The 22,017-nt window shown below is 35.2% G+C and overlaps 1 protein-coding gene across 1 annotated transcript; it reads right to left on the bottom strand.

Moving 5' to 3' along the window:
• Window positions 1–14,257: 14,257 nt before the first annotated feature.
• LOC132603154 (protein LURP-one-related 5-like) lies at window positions 14,258–19,506 on the bottom strand. Its single transcript, XM_060316082.1, has 2 exons — window positions 19,103–19,506; window positions 14,258–14,879 (listed from the first exon to the last, which is right to left on the bottom strand). Exons 1-2 carry the CDS (start codon window positions 19,322–19,324, stop codon window positions 14,442–14,444), a joined length of 660 nt encoding a protein of 219 aa, XP_060172065.1. The 5' UTR covers window positions 19,325–19,506; the 3' UTR covers window positions 14,258–14,441.
• Window positions 19,507–22,017: the final 2,511 nt, after the last annotated feature.

Below are 22,017 nucleotides of genomic sequence, written 5' to 3'. Positions count from 1 at the left end.
AAATGTTGACCTAAACAATTTTATAGAAAAATCATTTAAACCCATTAAGATGCATGACTCATTTTATTTATTATCCAAAGACCCTGAGTAATTAAACTAAATTATGGGAGGTCAAAAATTAGGTGTCAACAGTCCCAAAATGATTTAGGACTTAAAAGTGTGACGACGGTGATTGAAAAATATTGTGTGTGACAAAAGAGGCTATGGACTAGTATTATATTACATGATCCTGATAATAAATCTATATAAAGCATGTTAAATATGATTACTATCTAAGAGAATTGAGATCAAGAAATTAATTATGTGTGTAATTGGTTAAATAGAAGACTTGTAATGGAAGACAAGGAATTAATTAAGAGCATTGATAAGTATTGGGTGGAGATAAGTTATGTAAATTATGGATAGGTGGCAACCAGATGGAAGCAAAGTATATATATTTGTGCGTGCAAGGAGGAGGTGGCACTACTTACATTAGTGTCCCAAGATATGTCCAAAAGAGGCACACGGGTAAAGGGCAAAACAATGCACTAAAGTCTCCTATCTTTTATGTTGGACTTTCATTTCTAGATACAAATATACATATGCTGCAAATGGATGTTGAAGGCAGCAACGCACTACTGTTTTCATATGCAGCAACTTGACGTTGCATTTTACAGAAGAAACGTATAATTTTTATCAAGAACAATATTCAGTTTTGAGCATCGTTGTGATTTCGTCGTTCCGTTTTGTCGTGTTGTTGAATCCGGGTTTTCCTCGAAATAAAGATGGAAGAAGAGGAGTTCTTGGCATAGAATATTGGTTGTGACGAGGAGGACGCGATCGTCATCATTGAAGATTAAAGTTTAAGGTATGTAATGGCTATCCCTTCTTTCAATTGGCATGACTCAATAGAAAGCGTATTCGACTAGCGAGGTTAAGAAGCGTAATTATCGTAGGTATTCCAATCTTGTAGTTGATGTTGGTTCTATAGTTGATTGTGTTGTGAATAGTTGGGTTTAGAGCTCATTGAGTACAAGTTTGTGCTTAAGTTCCATAGTCACTCATTTGGTCAATTGTGGAAGTGTACATTTTAGCAAAGGGTAGGTGAATCGACATGTTAGTAGTTGCGTTCATTAAGTTGAATCTATTCTAATCTATTAGATCCCTAATAGACATCGTAGCATACGAGATGGTCATAAAGTACTTGGAATTGTTAGATGCCTTTTCCTAAGATAAAGACTCCAACAGGATAGCTGCAAATAAGGATCGGGATATATACTTGTAGTTGCGTAATTGTTTGCGTTAGTTGCATTAATGGCATGATTCCTTTAAGTAGCGCATTTATGTACTTAGTTGGGATTCGAGGGGTAAGCTAGCCTTAGTTGTTTCGCTTATAATTAATTGTACGAGCTATAAAATGTTCTTCGGATGAATGAGATAGGGTATGCGAAGATAATCGAGTTATGAATTACGACTTGTCCTTCGCGGCCTATTTGCCAGCTTATGCATATTTGTTAGCTATCGAGCTTATTTGTTAGCCATCGAGCTCATTTGTTAGCTGATGGGCTTACTTGCTAGCCATCGGGCTTATTTTCCAACCATTGGGCTCGCTTGCTAGCCATTGACGGCTTACTAGGTAGCCATAGGAGCCTACTTTCCGCCCTTGAAAGCCCATTTCTTACCCCTAGCAGGGCGTATTTGCGAGACGAGATAGAGATTAGTGTACTTGTAGGTGTAACTTGAACCCGTTGTAACACTTCAGCAGTATAGTTGGAAAACGTTTCAGTGGAATACAACTTACAGGTAAGTGACAGTTCTTCTATTTTGGTTGTTACTCGTTTACTTGTTACACATTAAGTTCCAGTTCTTATCATTAGTTTATTCACCTTAAATACTCGGTGCATTATTCGTACTGACGTCCCTTTTTCTGGGGATGTTGCAGGTCTAGGTTAGCAAGTGATAGGTGTGTGAGTAGACACTCCACGGTCAGTAGAGTTTTAGTGAGCTCCACTTCCTTCTGGAGTAGCCGAGTCAAGTCACATGTGATTTAGTTGTACAGGATAGTTGGGTAGGCCAGGGCCCTATCCCAAACAAGTCGTTTTGTCGAACACTCTTGTAGGCTTATGTAGACTGCTAGACACATGTGGTCAGTAGTGTTTTGCAAGTAATGTGTTTTACAGTTGAGGCCTAGTAGGCCCGATTATCTATATACTTGTTTGGGCTCTTCTGTTTGCAGGTGACTGACATAGTAAACTACTTATATTGCTGAGTTAATACTTGTCTAGGTGTGGCACCAGGTACCCGTCCACCCCACCAAGGTTAGGGTGTGACACCTTATTCATCTATTTTTAATCCATATACATCCGCAACGAGTCATCTTTCTTCCTTACAAATAACATTAGTGCTCCCCATGACGACGTACTAGGCCTAATAAAGCCCTTCTCGAGAAAATCTTTCAACTGCTCTTTCAGTTCTTTTAACTCAGTAGGGGCCATCCTATAAGGAGGAATAGATATCGGTTGGGTATCTGGTAGCACATCGATTGCAAAGTCAATCTCCCGCTTTGGCGGAATGCCTGGAATTTCGTCTAAAAATACATCTGGGAATTCATTAACCACTGGAACAGACTGAAGGGTCGGTGGTTCTGCTTCTGCATTCTGGACTCGAACAATGTGATAAATACAACCCTTTGTGATCATCTTCCTTGCCTTGAGATAGGAAATAAACCTATCTCTCGGAGAAGCTATATTACTTTTCCATTCCAGAACGACTCTCCTGGAAACTGAAACCGAACCATCTTTGTTCTGCAATCAATGTTAGCATAACAAGAAACCAACCAATCCATGTCTATAAGAACATCAAAGTCTACCATATCCAACTCAATCAAATCTGCTACGGTATGACGATTATAGATTATAACTACACAATTCTTTCATACTCGTCTAGCTATCACCGGGCCTCCAACAGGTGTAGACACCTCAAAAGTCCTAATCATCTCAAGTTCTATCACAAGCTTACCAACAATAAAAGGAGTGATGTATGATAAAGTAGAACCTAGATCTATCAATGCATACACGTCATGAGAGAAGACTGATAGTATACCTACAACATAAGGTGATGACTCAAGATCCTGCCGACCAACCAATGCATAAATGCGGTTCTGAGGACCGCTCGAGCTAGACGTTCCACCTCTGCCTCTACAACGGCCGACTGATGTCTGAGAACCCTGCCCAAGAGGGCGTACAGATGACGAAGAACCAGCTGCAGATCGACTGAACTACACCTCCACCACCTCTCGACCGACAATCTCGGCACTATCCGGCGTTCAACTTACCACACTGAACGTGTCGTGGAAAAGATGGTCTCGTCTGATCGGAATAACCCCGAAACTGGGAATCGAAAGCCCTGGAACTCTATCCTGACCCAGAATAAGTGGGTCGATCAAACCTCGGTCCTCGAAACTGTGAAGGCGCACTAGCCGCCGAATAGGCTAGACGCCTTAAAAAATGTTGTCTATGACCACCCCGAAACTCACCAAAGGAACCAAAAGATCTAGCACTCTTACTCTAACCCCTACCAGGCTCTCGATCAGCTCGCTGGTGTAGCTGCTTCTGCTCCTCTTGACGTTGAGCATATGTCTGAATGCGATAGATATTTATAACCTCCTGAAGTGAGGCCATCATGCAGTCATTAATCAAATGCGGCCCAAGTCCAATCACAAACCGGCGTACCCGATCCTCCATCTCAGCTACAATCGTGGGAGCATACCTGGCTAGTAAGTTAGCGAAAACTATACTCCCGAACACTCATATTCCCCTGGCGTAGATTTAGAAATCTATCAACTTAAGCCCATCGGGTCTCTGCTGGTAGATAGTGTCGAATAAAGGCCTCAGTGAACTCTTGTCATACCATTGGAGGTGCATTAGTCCCTGGACACCTCCCAAGTCTAATACTACTGGACGGCAACATCCCGCAAACGGTAGGAAGCCAACTCTACTGACTCAGTGTCAAAAGCATGCATCATCCTCAATGTTATCTGCATCCAGTCTATAAAATTCTACGGGTCCTCATCTGGTTTTGATCCTGTAAATACTGGGGGTCCAAATTGATGAAATCTCAAACTCTGGCACTAACAGCTCTGTCAGGATAACCAGTATCGTACCCAGAAGCTGAGCCTAAGCGGCCACTAACTGAGTCAATAATCGAATAGCATCTCGAATCTGCTGGACGAGTGTATCATATGGAGGAACTGGGGGTGCTGTAGTTGCAGCCCCTCTGGGCTCCTCGGGAACGGAAAGGTTCTAAAAATATCAAGGTAGGACCTCACTTTGGGACTCACCCTGGCCCACATCTACTGGTAGCACCCCACTGGTACCCTGACCTGTCCTAGCCTTGCCTCTCTAGCTAGTTGAAGCTCTCCTCGTCACAGGCATCGCTGAAATCAGAATACATTATTAGAAAATGAATCCTGATGATACGACTGTAACGCACGATCTAAGATAAAGAAGAAGGACAACCATTATAAATGCCCTGCAGCCTCCTGTTTAAAAGTATGGTGCAAAACACACCCATAAACAAAACTCTGCTAGACACAGCTTGTAGACAACCCTAGGACAGAATTGCTCTGATACCAAGTTTTTCATGACCCAAATCGGAGGGCCATGACGGGCACCCGGGCCTTAACTACCGAACACAGCTAGAACATGCTTTCCTAACGTAATCGTACACAAGGGTGGACCACGAGGGTCATCAGATGGTAAACCTGCTAGATCATACGAGAGTTGTACTGAAAAGGAATGAGCCCGAAAGGAAATATGTATATAACCATGATGGACAAAATTGTACGAGCCGACAAGGCCATCATAGACAACTGTACAACAAAATATAGGCCGAGGGGGCCACACAACATATAATTGTACCACAACTGTCTACAAGCCTCTACTAGAGTCATGACATAATAAGGTCAGGACAAGGCCCGCCATACCCATATGTACAACAAAAACATACTGTACCAAGACGCTACAGCAACTCCGAGACAAGTGGAGTGCTCCAATATCAGCTGAACAACAACCTACTAAGGCAGATCGTCACTCTGTCTACCTGAACCGGGGGGGCATGAAACGCAGCGTCCCCCAGGCAAAAAAAGCGTCAGTACGAACAAAGTACTGAGTATGTAAGGCATGAAAGTAACATAAAGAATTCATGAAGGTACATAGGATAAAAGGAATGCAACTTGTATATCTGAACTACCTCTAAGGGTCAATGATATGCATAAGTATTGTATATATGTGTATATAACGCATGTTCATACATATGTGTGTGTGTGTGTGTGTGTGCGCGTGTAACGCCTGTCAAGCCTCTGTGGGCATCCCATCGGCCTCCGTGGGCATAATCATCATCATATGACCAGCTGATCAGGTGGTAGTGCGTATATAACCCGTAACCTTCCCCATAACCTATATAAATATCATATAAGTGTACGCGTATATAACGTCTGTGGGTCAAAATGTGTGTGTGTATATATAATGCATGAATATGATAAGAGTACACCCTAGATCTTTCGAAGTGATATAAGGTCTTTACACCTCCGAACATCGTTATGAGATAGCATTTTCATCAGTATATGACTCTATGAAGTATACTGAATCTGAAAAAGGACTTGCTAAGAGCAATATTACTAGAACATGAATCAACATAGAACATTTCTAGCTGCTAAGAATATGATCATTATGGAGTAGCGTTACGTTTATGTTTTGTTCATATGAATCATGCCAAAAGAAGGAAAGCTATCCTTAACATACCTCAAGTCATCAGCACAATCCCACAACGAATCCGTCGAATTAGTATTCCAATCATATAACAAAAGAAGGCTTTTACAAGCTTCGATAGTACTAGAATATCACATATACCCAACGATAAATCGATTCAAAAACAAAACGGGCATCATTTCCCCTATTTATTAATTATCATACTGTTCCAACAGCCAACAATCAACGCAACCATCTCATATGATCATCTTTAACTCATATCAACAACATTTAGAGGTATATAAACAACCCGATATAAGCTTCACATATGACACCTATACACCTCCTTCTTCTAAATATATCAATTATAACAACCTCAACACATTCTCAACATCAACTACTATCCATACAACAAGATTTTAGCTCAAAAATACATTAACATTCATGGCTCAAAATAGATTACAACTCAACATAAACTCAAGTTCATATTTGAACCTTCCCTCCAACTTCCTTCCCTCCAAACCTAGTATAACCATCACATAAACTCATAAACATGGAAATAAGATGGAATCTTATCTCAAGAACTCAAGAACACTTCAATTCCAAGATTACCTCACCTTAAAGTATCCTCTAAATCTACTATAAAGATGAGAAACAAGCTTCAACAACACTTTGAAAACTTTAGGCACTTGATCTTCTCTTTTATTCCTTAACTTCACTTAGGGGAGTTGATGACATGTGTTAGAGAGGGTTTCTAGAAGTGTTAAGGGTCTAGTGAATGAAGAAAAATGAGATAAAAAGAGGAGAGTACGAAATATATACTAAAAGGGCTGCAACTGACTTAATTTTACGGTCCCATTATATGGACCGTAAAAATTATACGGTCCGTATAATTGGACCATAAAATGCCAACAGTGGCTCACCCCCACTGTTATGAAAATACGGTGGGGGTCAACCAAATATACGGTCTCTATAATATATATGGTCAGTAATTTCAACCGTAAAACTCCACTTTTGCCGAAACGCATTCTTGTCGATTCATTTAGCCTCTAATCCTTTCAACACGAACTAAGCATGAACTTAAACCCTCGTATACTCAAGATGAACACGTCTAATCTTATAAAACGTTGAAGATAATTTTGCTTCCCATTATATAGCAACCAACTCATGAAGATACTTAACGTACAAAAGTGCGAGATGTAACAACTTATTCTTTATTATAATCCTTTCACATGGTACGAATAATCTCTCCATGCCCAGCATGAGTCTTTTTTTGCGAAAGTTAAAATGATGGGTCTTTTTTTAAAATATATATATATATATATATATATATATATATATATATATATATATATATATATATATATATATATATATATATATATATATATAAACTTATGCGTTAAGTTTTACATTTAAGAAAAATTGAAATCACAACTTGAAATTTGAAATCCAAATTTTTGGAGAATTTGGGATTTGAAATTGTAGTTGAAGTTTTGTGCAAATTTCACAAACAAACGCTGATTTCAAATCAAAATTTTAAATTGGGGCCCCAAATCATATAACCAAACGCCTTCTAAATTTGTAATTTCAATTTTCATAGATAAAATTTAAAACTCAACCCATAATTTTGAATTTTACAAAAAAAGACTCATATTTATTGCAAAAATAATCACCCAAGCCTACTTTACCCACTCATATTTCTTTAAAAAAAAAAAAAAAAAAAAAAAGTCTTCCATAAAACCACTGTTTCCGCCTCCACACCCAAAAACAACTTCCTTCTTCATACAGTCCCACCTGCTCAACTCATATTTGGGAAAGTATTGAAAGTTTTCATAAATTGCGGGATTTTCATGTTTATGAGGAAAAATAACAATTTTTGAAATCCAAATTGCATATTCAAATACAATTTCAACTTCAAATCAACCTTTACCCAAATCAACGATTTCAAAACTTGATTTTAATTCATGTTCAATCGCCTACTTCATCTTGTACAATATTCAAGTTCCTTACAGTACTAGCAATTTTAGTCTTCAAGTATGGATAAATTTTAATATTGGTCCTTATTTCTGGTTAAACACATATAACCTTCAAAAATTGATATGTGCACTTTTAATTCTTCAAACTGTGAATCTTCACAAATTTAACGAATTATTAAGTATTAAACCGTTAAATTATTAATGTATTATGTTCAATTCGTACTGCTCCCCAGTATTTGAGGTGATATAGTTCCAAAAATACTCTAAATACCGCATGTTTATTATATAAATGGGCAAAAATATACACATTTTAGTTAATTGAAGTTAATGTGCTTAGTCAAATATTATAACGACCAAAAATGAAATTCATCAAGAACTGAGGAAGCAAAAGTGCAATTAGCCCGATTAAATATAAAACATCATTTATACACAACAAAACGGTATCGTTTGATAATGATTATGCATGAACACATGATGGTATGAGATAACAGGTATATGATTGAAATAGACACATAAGACACCATTGCAATTAAAAAATATTGTTTGACACTAAAGAACTCATACCGTACAATTAAGTGACGTCTAATAAACTATTTCAAACTTCTGTTATCAAAAATGAAAGATTTTAACATGAAAAAGATGATCAAAAGAACAAATTTCATTCATGTCCGGTCTTTCTAAAAGTAGTGGTATATAGTACTGAACATTGAAATGAATAGAGTTTTTTTTTTTCCACATGAAGGTACTAGCAATATCACACTGTGGTGTAAGAATAACATATAGACAAGTAAATGAAGACAACTCAAATTACTTGCATGAAGAAGGCAATCAAACTTTGCATAAGATTGACAAAACCGAGAAAATTACCCATACTCCTTAATTTATGAGTAGCAGCTCGTGATCACCCTCATTTATATCTACATCTATGCATCAACTACCAATATCACTCATTTGGTGTAAGAATATAACGTCTATATGGACAAGAAAACGAAGACACTTCAATTTAAACTACCAATATTACTCATTTGGTGTAACAATATACCGTCTATATGGACAAGAAAACGAAGACACTTCAATTTAATCAATTGCTTGCATAAAGATGGTAATCAATATATAACATTTCACAAGATTGATAAAACCAAGAAGGTCAACCTTCCTCCCTGATAGGTTGTAGGTTTGTAGCTCCCAGTCACCGCTAAGAGCCTGTTTGGATTAGCTGAAAAAAAGTGGCTTTTAAGCATAAGTGCTTAATGTCACACTCTAATTCCGCTAGGGTGTGATGGGCACCCGACCCCACATCCGGAGCCGAGCGAACCCACAGACTCTTATTTCGTACATAATCTTTCCGGACTTTTAATCAAATAGAATGTAATGTATAGTAAAGCTTACAGAAATATATATATTTTGTAGTTTTCAACTCAACAAATCTGTAATCACACGGACTTTATAACATAATACAAAACGACACATCGGCTGATGGAGCCGCTTACTAAACCAACATACCATACCCACGACTCTGTCTGCAAAGTCTCTAATATCAAGCAGAACCCCTAACACATATACTCTGACTCGGCAGTTCTCCGGGAGCAAATGGAGTTTGCCATCTTCGCTGGAACGTCTTCTATATTGTCTTCAACTCATCTGGGAGTACCTGCGCGGCATGAAACGCAGCCCCCGAAGAAAGGGGGTCAGTACGGAATATGTACTGAGTATGTAAAGCATGAAATACAGAAAACAGAACCATAACTGAGACAACAGTACAAAGGGTTACATGTCAGAAAAAGTACAGACCCAGGATATCAGAATGGTTGTTTCCCAGACATAGACCGTGTATACCGATATCGTATGTCAAAAGAAATACCGAAGGTACAGAATGCCGAAATCTTACCTTCCAGACACAGATCATGCATGTCAGAATCATGTATCACATATGCATATAACGTGCCTCGGTCCTCCCGTGAGGGACGCGGTAAATCATATATCATGTATACATATAACGTGCCCCGGCCCTTGGCGAGGGACGCGGTGAATCATATATCATGTATGCATATAACGTGCCCCGGCCCTTGGTGAGGGACGCAGTAAATCACATATCATGTAAACATATAACGTGCCCCGGCCCTTTATCAAGGGACGCGGTAGATGAAATCATGTATGCCAATGCCATGTAGTATGTATGCATGTAACGTGCCTCGGCCCTCTTTTGCGGAACGCGGTGAACAAATCATGTGCCATCCTGGCCACCGCCCCATCATCATATCATAAATATAACGTGCCCCGGCCCTCGGTGAGGGAAGCGGTATTACATGCCCCGGTCCGCAAATGAGAGGGACGCGGTGAACAATGCAGAGGACTACGCACGAGAACATGTCCTGGCCCGGGCTCAGTGAATAGACATATCCAGACTTGCACGAACAGAGTAGTGCGAAACCATATGCACACAAATCAAGACTCAATACATATACACACTTACCGACATCCGAAGATTCAATAGAATAATCGTACGTGCTGTCGGCTGACAACCAAATCATCAGAGTTTACAGAAGATACTCCTATCAGGATGTTCGTAGCAAATTATTCATAACAGATTACTCATATCATAATTCTTATATCAGATTACATACTTTTATCATAATACTTTTATCAGAATACTTTTATCAGAATACTTATATCAGAATGCTTTTATCCCAATACTTATGTCAGAATACTTGTATCAAAATACTTATGTCAGAATACTTACGTCAAAATTCTTGTATCAGAATACTCATACGGATTATTTATATCAGAATACCTACCCATATCAGAATATTCACATTAGAGCACTTATATCGAGATACTTATATCAAAATATTCATATCGAGATGTTCGTATCAAAATGTTCACATCAGAATACTTATATCGGAGTTGGGAACACTCATATCAAATCACTTGTATCGGACTATTTATATCAGAATAGTCAAATCAGAATACTTATATCGGAGTTTCTAGATGCTTACTTCAGAGGATGCATACGGATCACAACAAACTAGGAACAATAGCCAAAAGTTTTCCTTAATTATTATATGGAAATGAATCAAATAAGACAACACAAGTAGGTCGCAGGGATTGTGGGCCCGCCTCGGGTCAAGTCGAGGTGGCGTACACAAATTACGTACATTAAACTTTATGGGGTCACTTATGAAGGTCTTAGTGTCATTTGGTTCCATTTGGGCAAGTTATAGATGTTTCAGCACTTATTCTTAACAAGACGTGAAGAATTTGATTCAATTCTACTGAATGAAAAGGGTCAAATTCAGACTCGGATTTCTAGGAATGGAATCGCCCCCGAGGCTCATATCCAAACCTAATAGGTCTAAGACATGCCAAAGAAGAAAAAGTAAAGCCTTACATACCTTTTCCGCTTCTTACGCTACTCCAAATTCAAGTCCCAAACTCTCCAAAATTTACAAATGGTCACATTTACCAAACATTAATTAGAAGCCTTTAGAAGTTAAATCTTAAAGTAACACTTGTCTACGGAAATTTCGGCAGTATTTCCCCTGTAAATGCGCCATCCCCGAGAATTCAACTCGGCCAAAAACACAACAACAAATCCGAGAATTTAACTCGGCCACAATATCAACAACAATACCAACAATTTATTCTTCCAACTTCAACAATATATTCAAAACGTATTCTAACATTAATAACTCGTTTCACACGATTCAACGGCATTTCACTTACATTCCAATCAACCACAACAACACTCAACGATACTTCATTCACATTCAATTCAATTCGTGTGACATTCAAAATGATTCAATCGACACCCTACTCCTCCCGACACATTAGCAACATCATTACTACAATTATAAGAAACCATGCTAACGTCATTCAAACTTTTTCCATAATCCACAAACAACCACAACTTCATTTCTAACCATTAAATCCTCGTTTTACATCATGAAATCTACAACATAACAATCAAACTACTAAATAAAATTATTTCATCTTCCTTACACAAAGTCACTATATTCGGCCACACACACACACCACATATTTTTCATGAATTCTCATCCTTTTCCATGCATTACAACAACAACCAACACACTACATGAAATTAATTCAATCTTCACTCCTACACACACACTCCATGCACGGCTACACACACATACCATGCACGGCTACAACATCAACATTCATATCATTATGAATTTCATTCTTTCCCACATATCACAACATACCAAACCCTTCATAACATATAAAAGGAATGAATTCTTACCTTTTCCTTCAACTTCCTCACTTAGCTAAGGTTGGAATTTTGCACCAAAGATTGATTCTCTTGCTTCAACAATTATACCACGTTGAAGAGCATCCTTGAATTAGTAGAAATACATGAAGAAACAAATTTTTTGGACAAGATTTCATGGAGCCAAATTTCCATGGTTATGGCCGAATATGGCCTTATTTTCTCCTTCTTCTTTCTTGTTTTGTTTTCTTGAAAATTCTAGAAATGAGCAATTTGGTCCCTTTATTTATTATTAACCACATGGGTTTAATTAATCCATGGGCTTGGGCCAAGACTTGGCCGGCCACCCTTCAAATGTTGGGCCTTTTTTTTTTGAGCCCATTTAGCTATGGATCACACTTTGTAATTCACGAAACCAATTTCTGAAATTCCAATTTTGCCCTTAGCCTTTCTCGATGTTTCCGCGTCAATATTTTTCATAAACAACATGTACATATTAACTAAAATCAAAATATAGCCTTATCTCAAACAAGTCACAATTATCTCGAAATTTTCGAATATGCAAAAATACGGGGTATAACACTTAAAGTATTTTTAAGTGTTGAAAGTTATTTTATAAATAAGCAGTTACATGTTTGGATAAAAGTGCTTAAATGGTTTTTAGAAGTAAGGGTAGTATTGAAATTAACATAAAATATAAGGAATAAAAGGGTAAAGTTGTTGGTCAAACCAAAATGGCTTTTAAGCCTAAAAAAATAAGTTGGGGTTGAGCAACTTCTTGATTTTGGCTTATTTTAAACCACTTTTTAACTTAATTTAAGTTGCTTTCTATTTTTGTCAAACACTCAAATAAGTTAAAAACGGCTTATAAGCTGGTTTGACCAACTTATAAGCCGATTCAAACGGGTTCTAACTTAATTTCAAGTATGATCATTGAACGTTCGTTATCTAACAAAAAGTAAGAAAAGAGCTTAATAGCCAAAAAAAAAAAATTAAAATAAATCAATCCAAACACCCTCACTGTCAAAAAAGAAAAAAAAATTGAACATTAAAGTAATTGAAGACACCTTTCCATACCTTATATTACTTCATTTAATTTCTTCTATAGTATTTGGCTTTGATGACATTTATCATTCTCTTCTGGGACCTGAGACACTTGAAGAATCTTTTCGCTTCTTTGGTTATCTCTAAAAAGATCTAAATAAAATGACCACAATTTTAGGTATTCACTTAATCTTGTTAGGTATAGATGTTTTTCTTGTAATATTCAAGGGTCTTTACTTTTGGGGGCGTACATGATATCTGGGCTCCGGGAGGGGGAGATGTAAGAAAAATTATCAATTTGACGCTTAGCCCAGATATCATATTTGGTTATTTACTAAAATTTCCTTTTGAAGGGGAAGGATGGATTGTTAGTGTGGACGATCTAGAAGATATAATTAGAGGACATATATGGTTAGGTTCTATTTGTATACTTAGTGGAATCTGGCATATCTTAACCAAACCCTTCGGATGAGCTCGATTGGATATGGCTTCAACTATCTCCGTGGCCCGTCAATTAGTTAACCATCAACATATTTTAGTTAATGATCGCATAGTAGATATACCGAGTTAACGAGGAACCGTATGAGGTGAAAATCTCATGTATGATTTTGTAGAGTGATAGTAAAGCTAACTTATCTGTCAACTTTTTCGCTATCACCCCAAAAAAACTGAACTCTGGCTTACGTAAAGTTGTCAGTAACTGAACTTTACCGGCTATAACTCATGTAAAGTCTTATTATATCAGCAATTTAGAAAAATATTTCTTATCTCACGAAGACATGAGATAAGACCTTTATTGATTATAGCGATTAAACTTGCGCAATAAGATGACTCTAATGTTATAGTGGATAAAAGTTTGTGACTTTAATGTTACCATAAGAAAAGTTCGGTTACTTAAGTAACCCAGAATAAACATAGTTTAAGGACCCTTACTCACTATAACAATAAAACATGTGCATCAAGATGACTTAAATGTTATAATGGGTAAAAGTTTGTGACTTTACTATTATCAGAAGTAAAATTTTGTGATGTTATAACTTTATTGTAATAATGGGTCAAGTTCAAGTACTTTAATGCAAATAAAATTAGTTTATGACTACTAAGGCAAATCTAACTTGTAAAGATGGAGCCAGGATTTGAAACTTATGGTTTATAGGTTGTGGATTCTAATCTTTTTAAGTTATCAGGTTCTAAATTAATGTTAATTTGTACATATTCAATGGATTTTTAAGTCAAATACAGAATTTAAACCAAAGATACAGAATTCGGCCAAATCCGGAGCCGACACTCTAACTCCTCATTACTAACTTGTAACCGATAAGTTCACGTAAATTCATTAATTTTTGCCCAAACCGTAATATATATTAAAACATTTACTAAATATCCGCAAATATTCGATTATGAATCCAAACTTAGCTCACTGTAGAGCTCATAAATTTCATATTATGAATTAATAAGTAATGCTCAATGTCCAAAAGTGAAATTAACCATATCACCACTCTCTTTATAGTCATGTCCTTCCATTTGATCAAGGACAAGCACTAAAGCCATGATGAATGCCCCATCAATGCCAGCCTTAAGACACAACAAGAAAACATCCTTGCCCAATACAACCTTTGTGTCAGAGTCCATTTTCCTTTCGATCTCAGCTACAACCACTTTAGTTTCTTCTTCTTCACTGCTGCTCTCTGTAATTCTAGGATTATTATTGTACAAGATTTTGCAGCTCCTTTGCACGTATGAGCCTTCAATTTTGAATTCTTGAATTGGATCAGTATTGTGGACTTGTGCTACTATGTCATATTTTCCTATTATTGATGACTTGTGAATGGTGAAGATTGGTTCTTGCCCTTCGTTTTTCTCTCCAAGAAATCCTTCCCACCTTTGATGAAGGCTTGGCTTCTAGAGTATTTGAAAGAGAGAAAACGAGTATACACAATTAGAGCTCCCTATAACAACACCCTTATATAACAACTATGATTGTTTATGTTATGTTGTTTTATATGTTCCCTTTAACAGCAATTCGCTATAGCAGTAAAAAAGTATTTGAATAAACGCTTTCGTCACATAAAGGTTTCATTGTATAGCTTTAGGAAGAGGATTGAATTATGTTTCTCTTACTCAAAGAAACTCAAAGTTGTTATTATTTAGTGTAAGAAGAGAAATCAACAATTGTAAGAATTTCAAGAAGGATTTGAGTTGCTTGGGTTGTTTGATCGTGTTAATTATTTTTTTGATTTGTTTATCACTTTTGCGGAAAAGCAAATAGACTAGAACATTTGTCATTTTACAAAATGAAGAAAGTATTTATTCTCTTCGTTCCATCCTTATTAATATGAGAAATTGCCATTAATTACTCACTAAAAGAAATATAAAAGTAATTTAGTTAAGAAAATATTACTTTCTTCATTTAATTTATGTGGCAGTATTTGACTAGACAACAAATTTAAAGAAAAGAAGTTTAAAACTTGTAATTTAAAACAAATTCTAAATATTTATAAAATTATAAATCATTTCATCAAGAGTAAAAAAAAAATACATATATATATTTCTACTCATTTTTGGAATAGACTCAGAAAGAAAGTATATAATACAAAAATATTTTCCTAAATGATGTGACAACTTTAAATGGCCAATAAGAAGAACCGGATATTAGTTTAGCACTAGCATTATACTTTAGTTTCCACTTTATCACTCATGCAGAGAATAGAGTACTTTTTTATTATTATTATTATTTGTAGAAAGAGAATAAAATCTTTTTTGACAGAAAATGATAATTTAAAATTCCTTTACTTCTTTTAATTTCTTGTTCTTCTTTTTCATTAGTCAAATACTTCAACAAGTAAAACACAATGAATTGACGAGTATCAGAATGGGCACTTGAAATTACACACTTGTGTTAGGTCAGGATTGAGTAATTAGGCAAGTTTTATATTCTTAATCCTATATATAGGAAAGTTGAGTTACTTATAAGCAAAGACTCCAAGGAATATAATTAAAGTTGTCGTTGTTTTGTTAAATGTTTGGACTATTATTTATTATAGTGCTCTATTTTGGTCTTACAATTTATGAGAAAACATCCCATTACTTGAAGAACACTCCAAAATAAGTTTAAGGGGAAAGCTACTCAATATTTTTATGTAGGACGAAATTGTCAAAAAAATATCATCCTTCGGGCGTGGAATCAGAAAAATATATCCGGTTCTTCTTTTAATTTGTCAACTTTTTTCTCTTTTCTTTTGAGAATCAATTTCCATGATTTTTCCAAGGATCTTTCAGATAGGCCCCGTTTGGATGGTTTCAAACCATGTTTGGACGTGTAATTTGAATATTTTAAGTTGTATTTTCTCTTATAGACATAAAAACCCCACAAATTGTGAAAACTATCAAAACATTCTCAATTCTTATACAATCTTACCAAATGAGCAAGTCATAGTTCATAACAAAATTAGTACACTACTAGAAGGCCTTTCTAAAAAATACAACATCAATTAATCAAATTTTAGTTTAATAAAAACGAAAATTTAACATGAATAGTAATGTAACTACTCTTTAATATAATCCTCCCACATAAATTAAAGGTTGATAGACGTAAATAAAGGTTGGTGGAAGTTAATGAGATTGGTAAATGATTGATGGGGCTAATTGTTAAAAATATCTACCAACTTATGAGTCTTTTTTTACAAAATATAAACTTACGGATTAAATTTTATATTTAAAAAAGTTGAAACCATGGTTTCAAACCCCAAACCATGCCTTTTTGGATGATTTGGGGTTTGAAACCATGAGTGAAAATGCATGTCCAAATGCTGGTTTGGGGTCATGGTTTCAAACCATGGTATGAGAACGCATGGCCAAACGCCTACTAAATTCAAAAGATTTCATTTGGCATTTGGAGATTGAAAATCTAATTTAGCTGAATATATACTGACCCTTACACTTGCTAGTATATTTCATTTACATATTTGAACTATGATTTGTTCTAATTAAGCACTTGAACACATCATAAAGTGTATCTACTGGACATTTCCAATTCAAATTTGAATATTTTTTTTCTTGCAAACGTTCTCGAATGTCTATTATAAATAAGTTAACACCATAATGTCACCTTCTTAATTTACACAGATTAGCACATGCATGCAGCTTTATGACTTTTTGAGGCTAATTTGTACGCTAGCATTTGGCCATAGATTTTGGAGCAGATTTTAAAAAATTATCTTCAAATATCTTTTTGGCCACAAATTTTGGATCAGATTTTGAAAATTCGTCTTCAAAAAAATTCCAAGTTCCTAAAACTAGTCCATACCATTTTTTAGGTTTTGGACTTCTATTCACAAAACTTTAAATTTTATCCTAGTAAAATGCATGTCCAAACACAACTTCAAGTTCCAAAAATCACAACTTCAAAAACTCAAATTTTCAACTTCAAAATCTATGGCGAAACAGGATCTACGTATATTTAAATGAGGTAACTACTTATCTACATCACATATATTTGAAAACACACTCAATTTTTTTTTTAAAAAAAAGAGCCAAAAATATCTAATAAAAATATTTTATATATATGTTTCCGCGTGCAATTAAAACATATCATAATTCAAATATCTGAAATATACACCAAATTGAAGGGACAATTGATGTATTCATTAAACTGACTCAAATAATCAGTTTCGAAAATTTCCACCTCCTTTTTGTACAAAAACAATAACAATATATCTGGTGTAATTTTATAAGTGGGATTTGAGGAGAATATATTTTAAAGGGATATAGATTGTTGTTTTCGATAGACCCTCTGCTTTAGGAAAGTGTTTTCAAAACAGAGTTGAAAGAAAAAGAGTGAATCCCACTTTACCCCCTAACATTTAAGGGTTGGGAAACAATACCCCCTTCACATATTGAATGAGAACGATAACCCCCTTATGTAATACTTTCCGATAAGAGTTTTCTTTTTTAAAATAAAGATCTTTTTTCTTTTTCTTTCTAGAATTAAAATGTAAAAACGAAGAAGGGTCAAATATACCCCTCATTATACTTTCAGTCCAAATATACCCCTGCGTTATACTTTTAGTCTAAATATACCCCTTCCATTATACTTTGGCACAAATTTGCTGTCAATTTTGACGGAAAGACACGTGTCAAGCTGAGAATTAAATAACCCACTTCCAATTTTAAATACCCGATTTCTTTGAAAAAACACCCATTTAACCGACCCGAAACATGCAAACAAATGCCAATTGCACATTTATTAAAACATCAAAAATCATTCTACCATTAGCAACATTTCAATATTCTAATATACTGAGATAGAGACTAAATATCACTCAACATATCTTGAGTAATTCTAAGGAATATCTAAGAGGAACTAATATGATTTCATGAACAAGGAAATTAGAAAATATATTGAGGGCTAGTGACGAAAAATAATATGGAGGACACATTTAGACAACCCAAAACGAAAGAAAATGCACAGTGACCTACTTCAGCCTTTGAACAATGTCTTGTTAAATCTCATTGAGAATAGCCAACAGTAATACAGGAGGGGAAAAAGTGTAATCAAGAGAAATAAGAGGTGTAATCAAGAGAATTAAGGGAGTGGGTTTTTTTTTTTTTTTTTGTATATAGCACATTAATTTTAATATGAGGAAACTAAAAAAAAAAAAAAGGATAAATGGGTCGGGTCGGTTAAACGAGTAGTTTTTTAAAGGAATCGGGTATTAGGAGTGGGTTATTTGGTTCTGAGCTTGACATGTGCGTTTACGTTAAAATTGAGGGTAAATTTGCGTCAAAGTATAATGAGAGATATATTTGGATCAAAAGTATAACGAGGGGTATATTCAATCCTTTTCGTGGGTTACATTTGACTCTTTCCGTTTTTATATTTTAATTCTTGAACGAAAAAAGATCTTTATTTTAAAAAAAGAAAACTCTTGCCGAAAAATATTACATAAGGGTTATCGTTCACATTCAATATATGACGGGTTAATTATTTCCCAACCCTAATAACAGGGGATAAAGTGGGATTCACGAAAAGAAAAAATATCGACAGCAAAATAATAAAATAAACAAATGATGAAAAAGAAAAAAGAAAGTATAAGAAAATATTTCTAGAAGAATAGAGAAGAGACCTTGCGTTGGAGGGTGACAAGAGAAGCACCAGCAGAATCCATGAGAATGAGTTCATCCTTGCTTCTTGAAGCGGGGCAATACGAATCGACCCGAAAAACAATTTCACCACCCGGATTATAAGCAATGAAACCATCACCAGGATAGAATAATGAACTCTTATGAATAGTCAGATTCATTTCTTCTTTAAAACAAAATCTCTCATTCACAATAGGACAACTCATCCTTCAAATTAATACTGCTGAATTTTGAAGAAGAGGTGAATATGTAATGGGGTATGAGCATTAATTATAACTTTGTTTTTTTTATTATTTTATTCATTGACGGTGGTGGACTTTGAATTTATTTGTATGTTTTCGCTGCCAGTTATCATGAAAACCGTGGTTAGGATTTCCAGATTTGGGAGTGATTTTCTGATTTGGATGTTTGTCTCTACTTGAATAATATATGATTATATTATGCATGTTTATATCCAAATTATTAGCTGCACAAGTTGCCGACCAAAATATTATACACTGCGGAAACCAAGAAAGCCTCGGAGTGTGGGAATTCTTAGTTGGGAAAGTAAATTCAAATTTTCTTTTCTAACTATAATAATTATACCTTTGAAAAAAATATTGAATTTTTGTAAGTGGTTTAGAATGATAAATGTAACTTCTCCTATTAGTTGTCCATATTACTATAAATATTCGTCTCAAAATATTTATCCATTTACAAAATCATGATAGAATTAATTAAGTTTTTCCTACTTTGCTCTTAACATTAATTGTTTTTTTAAGTTACTGCTCCCTCCGTTTCATAATAAGTGGATCTTTTAGCTCATGCATATCTCTTAAGAAATTGCTCATTCCTAGAAAATTAAAAGTGTTTTTAATAACTCAACCCTAATTAAATTGTGCTTACACAATTAAATGCCTATAAAAAAAAGGTAGTTAATGAATTTTGATTATTTAAATAAGGGCAAGTTTGAAAAATCTGCCCAAAGTATTCTTGAAATCCTAAAGCACCACTTATTTTGAAAAAATTGATAAGCCTAAAAAATCACTTTTTATGAAACGGAGTGAGTAATATTAATTAAAGTGCAATTTATTGAAGAGAGATATAATGAAATTAGAGTGCAATTAATATGACTTGCACGATTATTAAAATGAAATTACTAAATTAATTATTTCCTTTGTCAATTACTTAGGCTATGATAAAACTTACGTTTATCTCCATAAACGAGAGAGAGGAGAAAGAGGAAGGGGAAGAATGAATTGAAAGAGGAGGAAGAGAGAGAGAAAAACGATGAGTAGAACATAAAGACGATAGAAAGAATTGTGAGTGTGCCTTCAACGTCATGAAAAAAATCTAGATATCTAATTATGAACCTTAAGATATACATGACAAAGGATAACCGTAGCATTCTCTAACCAAGCCTATCAAGTGGGCCGGGCCAAACCCAACTAAGGGGTGTAAGGGTTGGGCTAGGTGGGATTTATTAGGGGGCTGGATCGGATAAGGTGGACAGCCCACTAGCCCGACCCATCAGTAGCCCCGGTGATGACCCATCAGGGCACCGGCCCGGCTCATTTCAAATTAAAAAAGAAAAAGAAAAGAAGAGATTAGTACTACATTTATTTATTACTAATAATAAATATTTTTAAAACACTGTATTCCAATAAATTAAGTCTCTTTACGGAGCATTTTAGTTTTCTTTAAAATTGTATTTTAAAGTTAGACAATCTTGTTTTCTCAACAAATATACCTTTGATACATTTTCAGTATATATTAGATTGTGATAGTTTTATATAAAAGTAAAATTCCATTAGCATGTCATATATACTGTGGATACGTAGATTATATCAAATATAATACTCCCTCTGTTTCAATTTACGTGATCCTATTTTTTTATTAGTCCGTGCTAAAAAGAATGACTTCTTTCTATATTTGGAAACAATTTACTTTTATGCAATGATCTATAGCCACACAAAATATATATATGATTCATTTAACACCACAAGTTTGAAAGTCTTCTCGTCTTTCTTAAACTTCGTGTCCAGTCAAATAGACATATCAACATCTACATAAATAATTTAAAATAAAACTTAAAACTTAAATTGATAACATTGCAAATTCAAAACGTATAAACTTGAACAGCGAAATATTGGAAATCAAAAGTTCAAAACATACAAATTAAACGGCTAACATTGATGAACAAATTTAAAGAAGAGATAAAATTCAAAGTTCAATTTCGTGCCTTTTCACAAGTGCCTACGCAACACACAGGTATACCCCCCCCCCCCCCCCCACCGGTCCTAATAGGTTAATACCCGGCGCTCTGGACTTATAGAGATATATGTCACCACAATGTTGACGTTTAAAATGTTCCTCATTTATTCGCTCAAAATGCATTCATACCGCACTTGAAGTTGATCTTCGAACTCGGGGAGAAGGTGGAGGTGGAGGTGGAGGATTATCCATGGAAGTTGAAAGTAGTAATATACACTAGTTGAATAGCAAATTTAGATAAAGACAGAATTGTGTGAAAATGAAGAAGAATAGAGGGGTATTTATAGTTTGAAAATATGACCAAGGTGTAGTTTATTCATAAATTTAGGGGTTCAAATAAAATTGGCAACGACTAGTTTTTAAAATTTACAACGACTAGCTTTTTAAATTTGACAACGACTAAACTTTTTTTAAGTTTAGCAATTTTATCATTAGAAGTAAATGTTAATTTTATTATTTTTAGTAAATATAAATGTCTATTTTTGTATTAGAACTTTAAAAATAAAAATAAAAACCCGGCCCACTAACTAAAACCCGACCCGGCCTGGTTAGCCCGAGATGTACCCCTATCTGGGTAGGGGCTGGGCTGGACACCCTTTCCCCTCCCCAAGCCCGACCCCTTAACTACGGCCCGGCCGGCCCCGAA

Source organism: Lycium barbarum, chromosome 7 (assembly GCF_019175385.1).
Source record: "Lycium barbarum isolate Lr01 chromosome 7, ASM1917538v2, whole genome shotgun sequence".
NCBI lineage: Eukaryota > Viridiplantae > Streptophyta > Magnoliopsida > Solanales > Solanaceae > Lycium > Lycium barbarum.
Note: the sequence above shows the minus strand (reverse complement) of the source record. Positions and strands in the feature narration are given on the sequence as shown.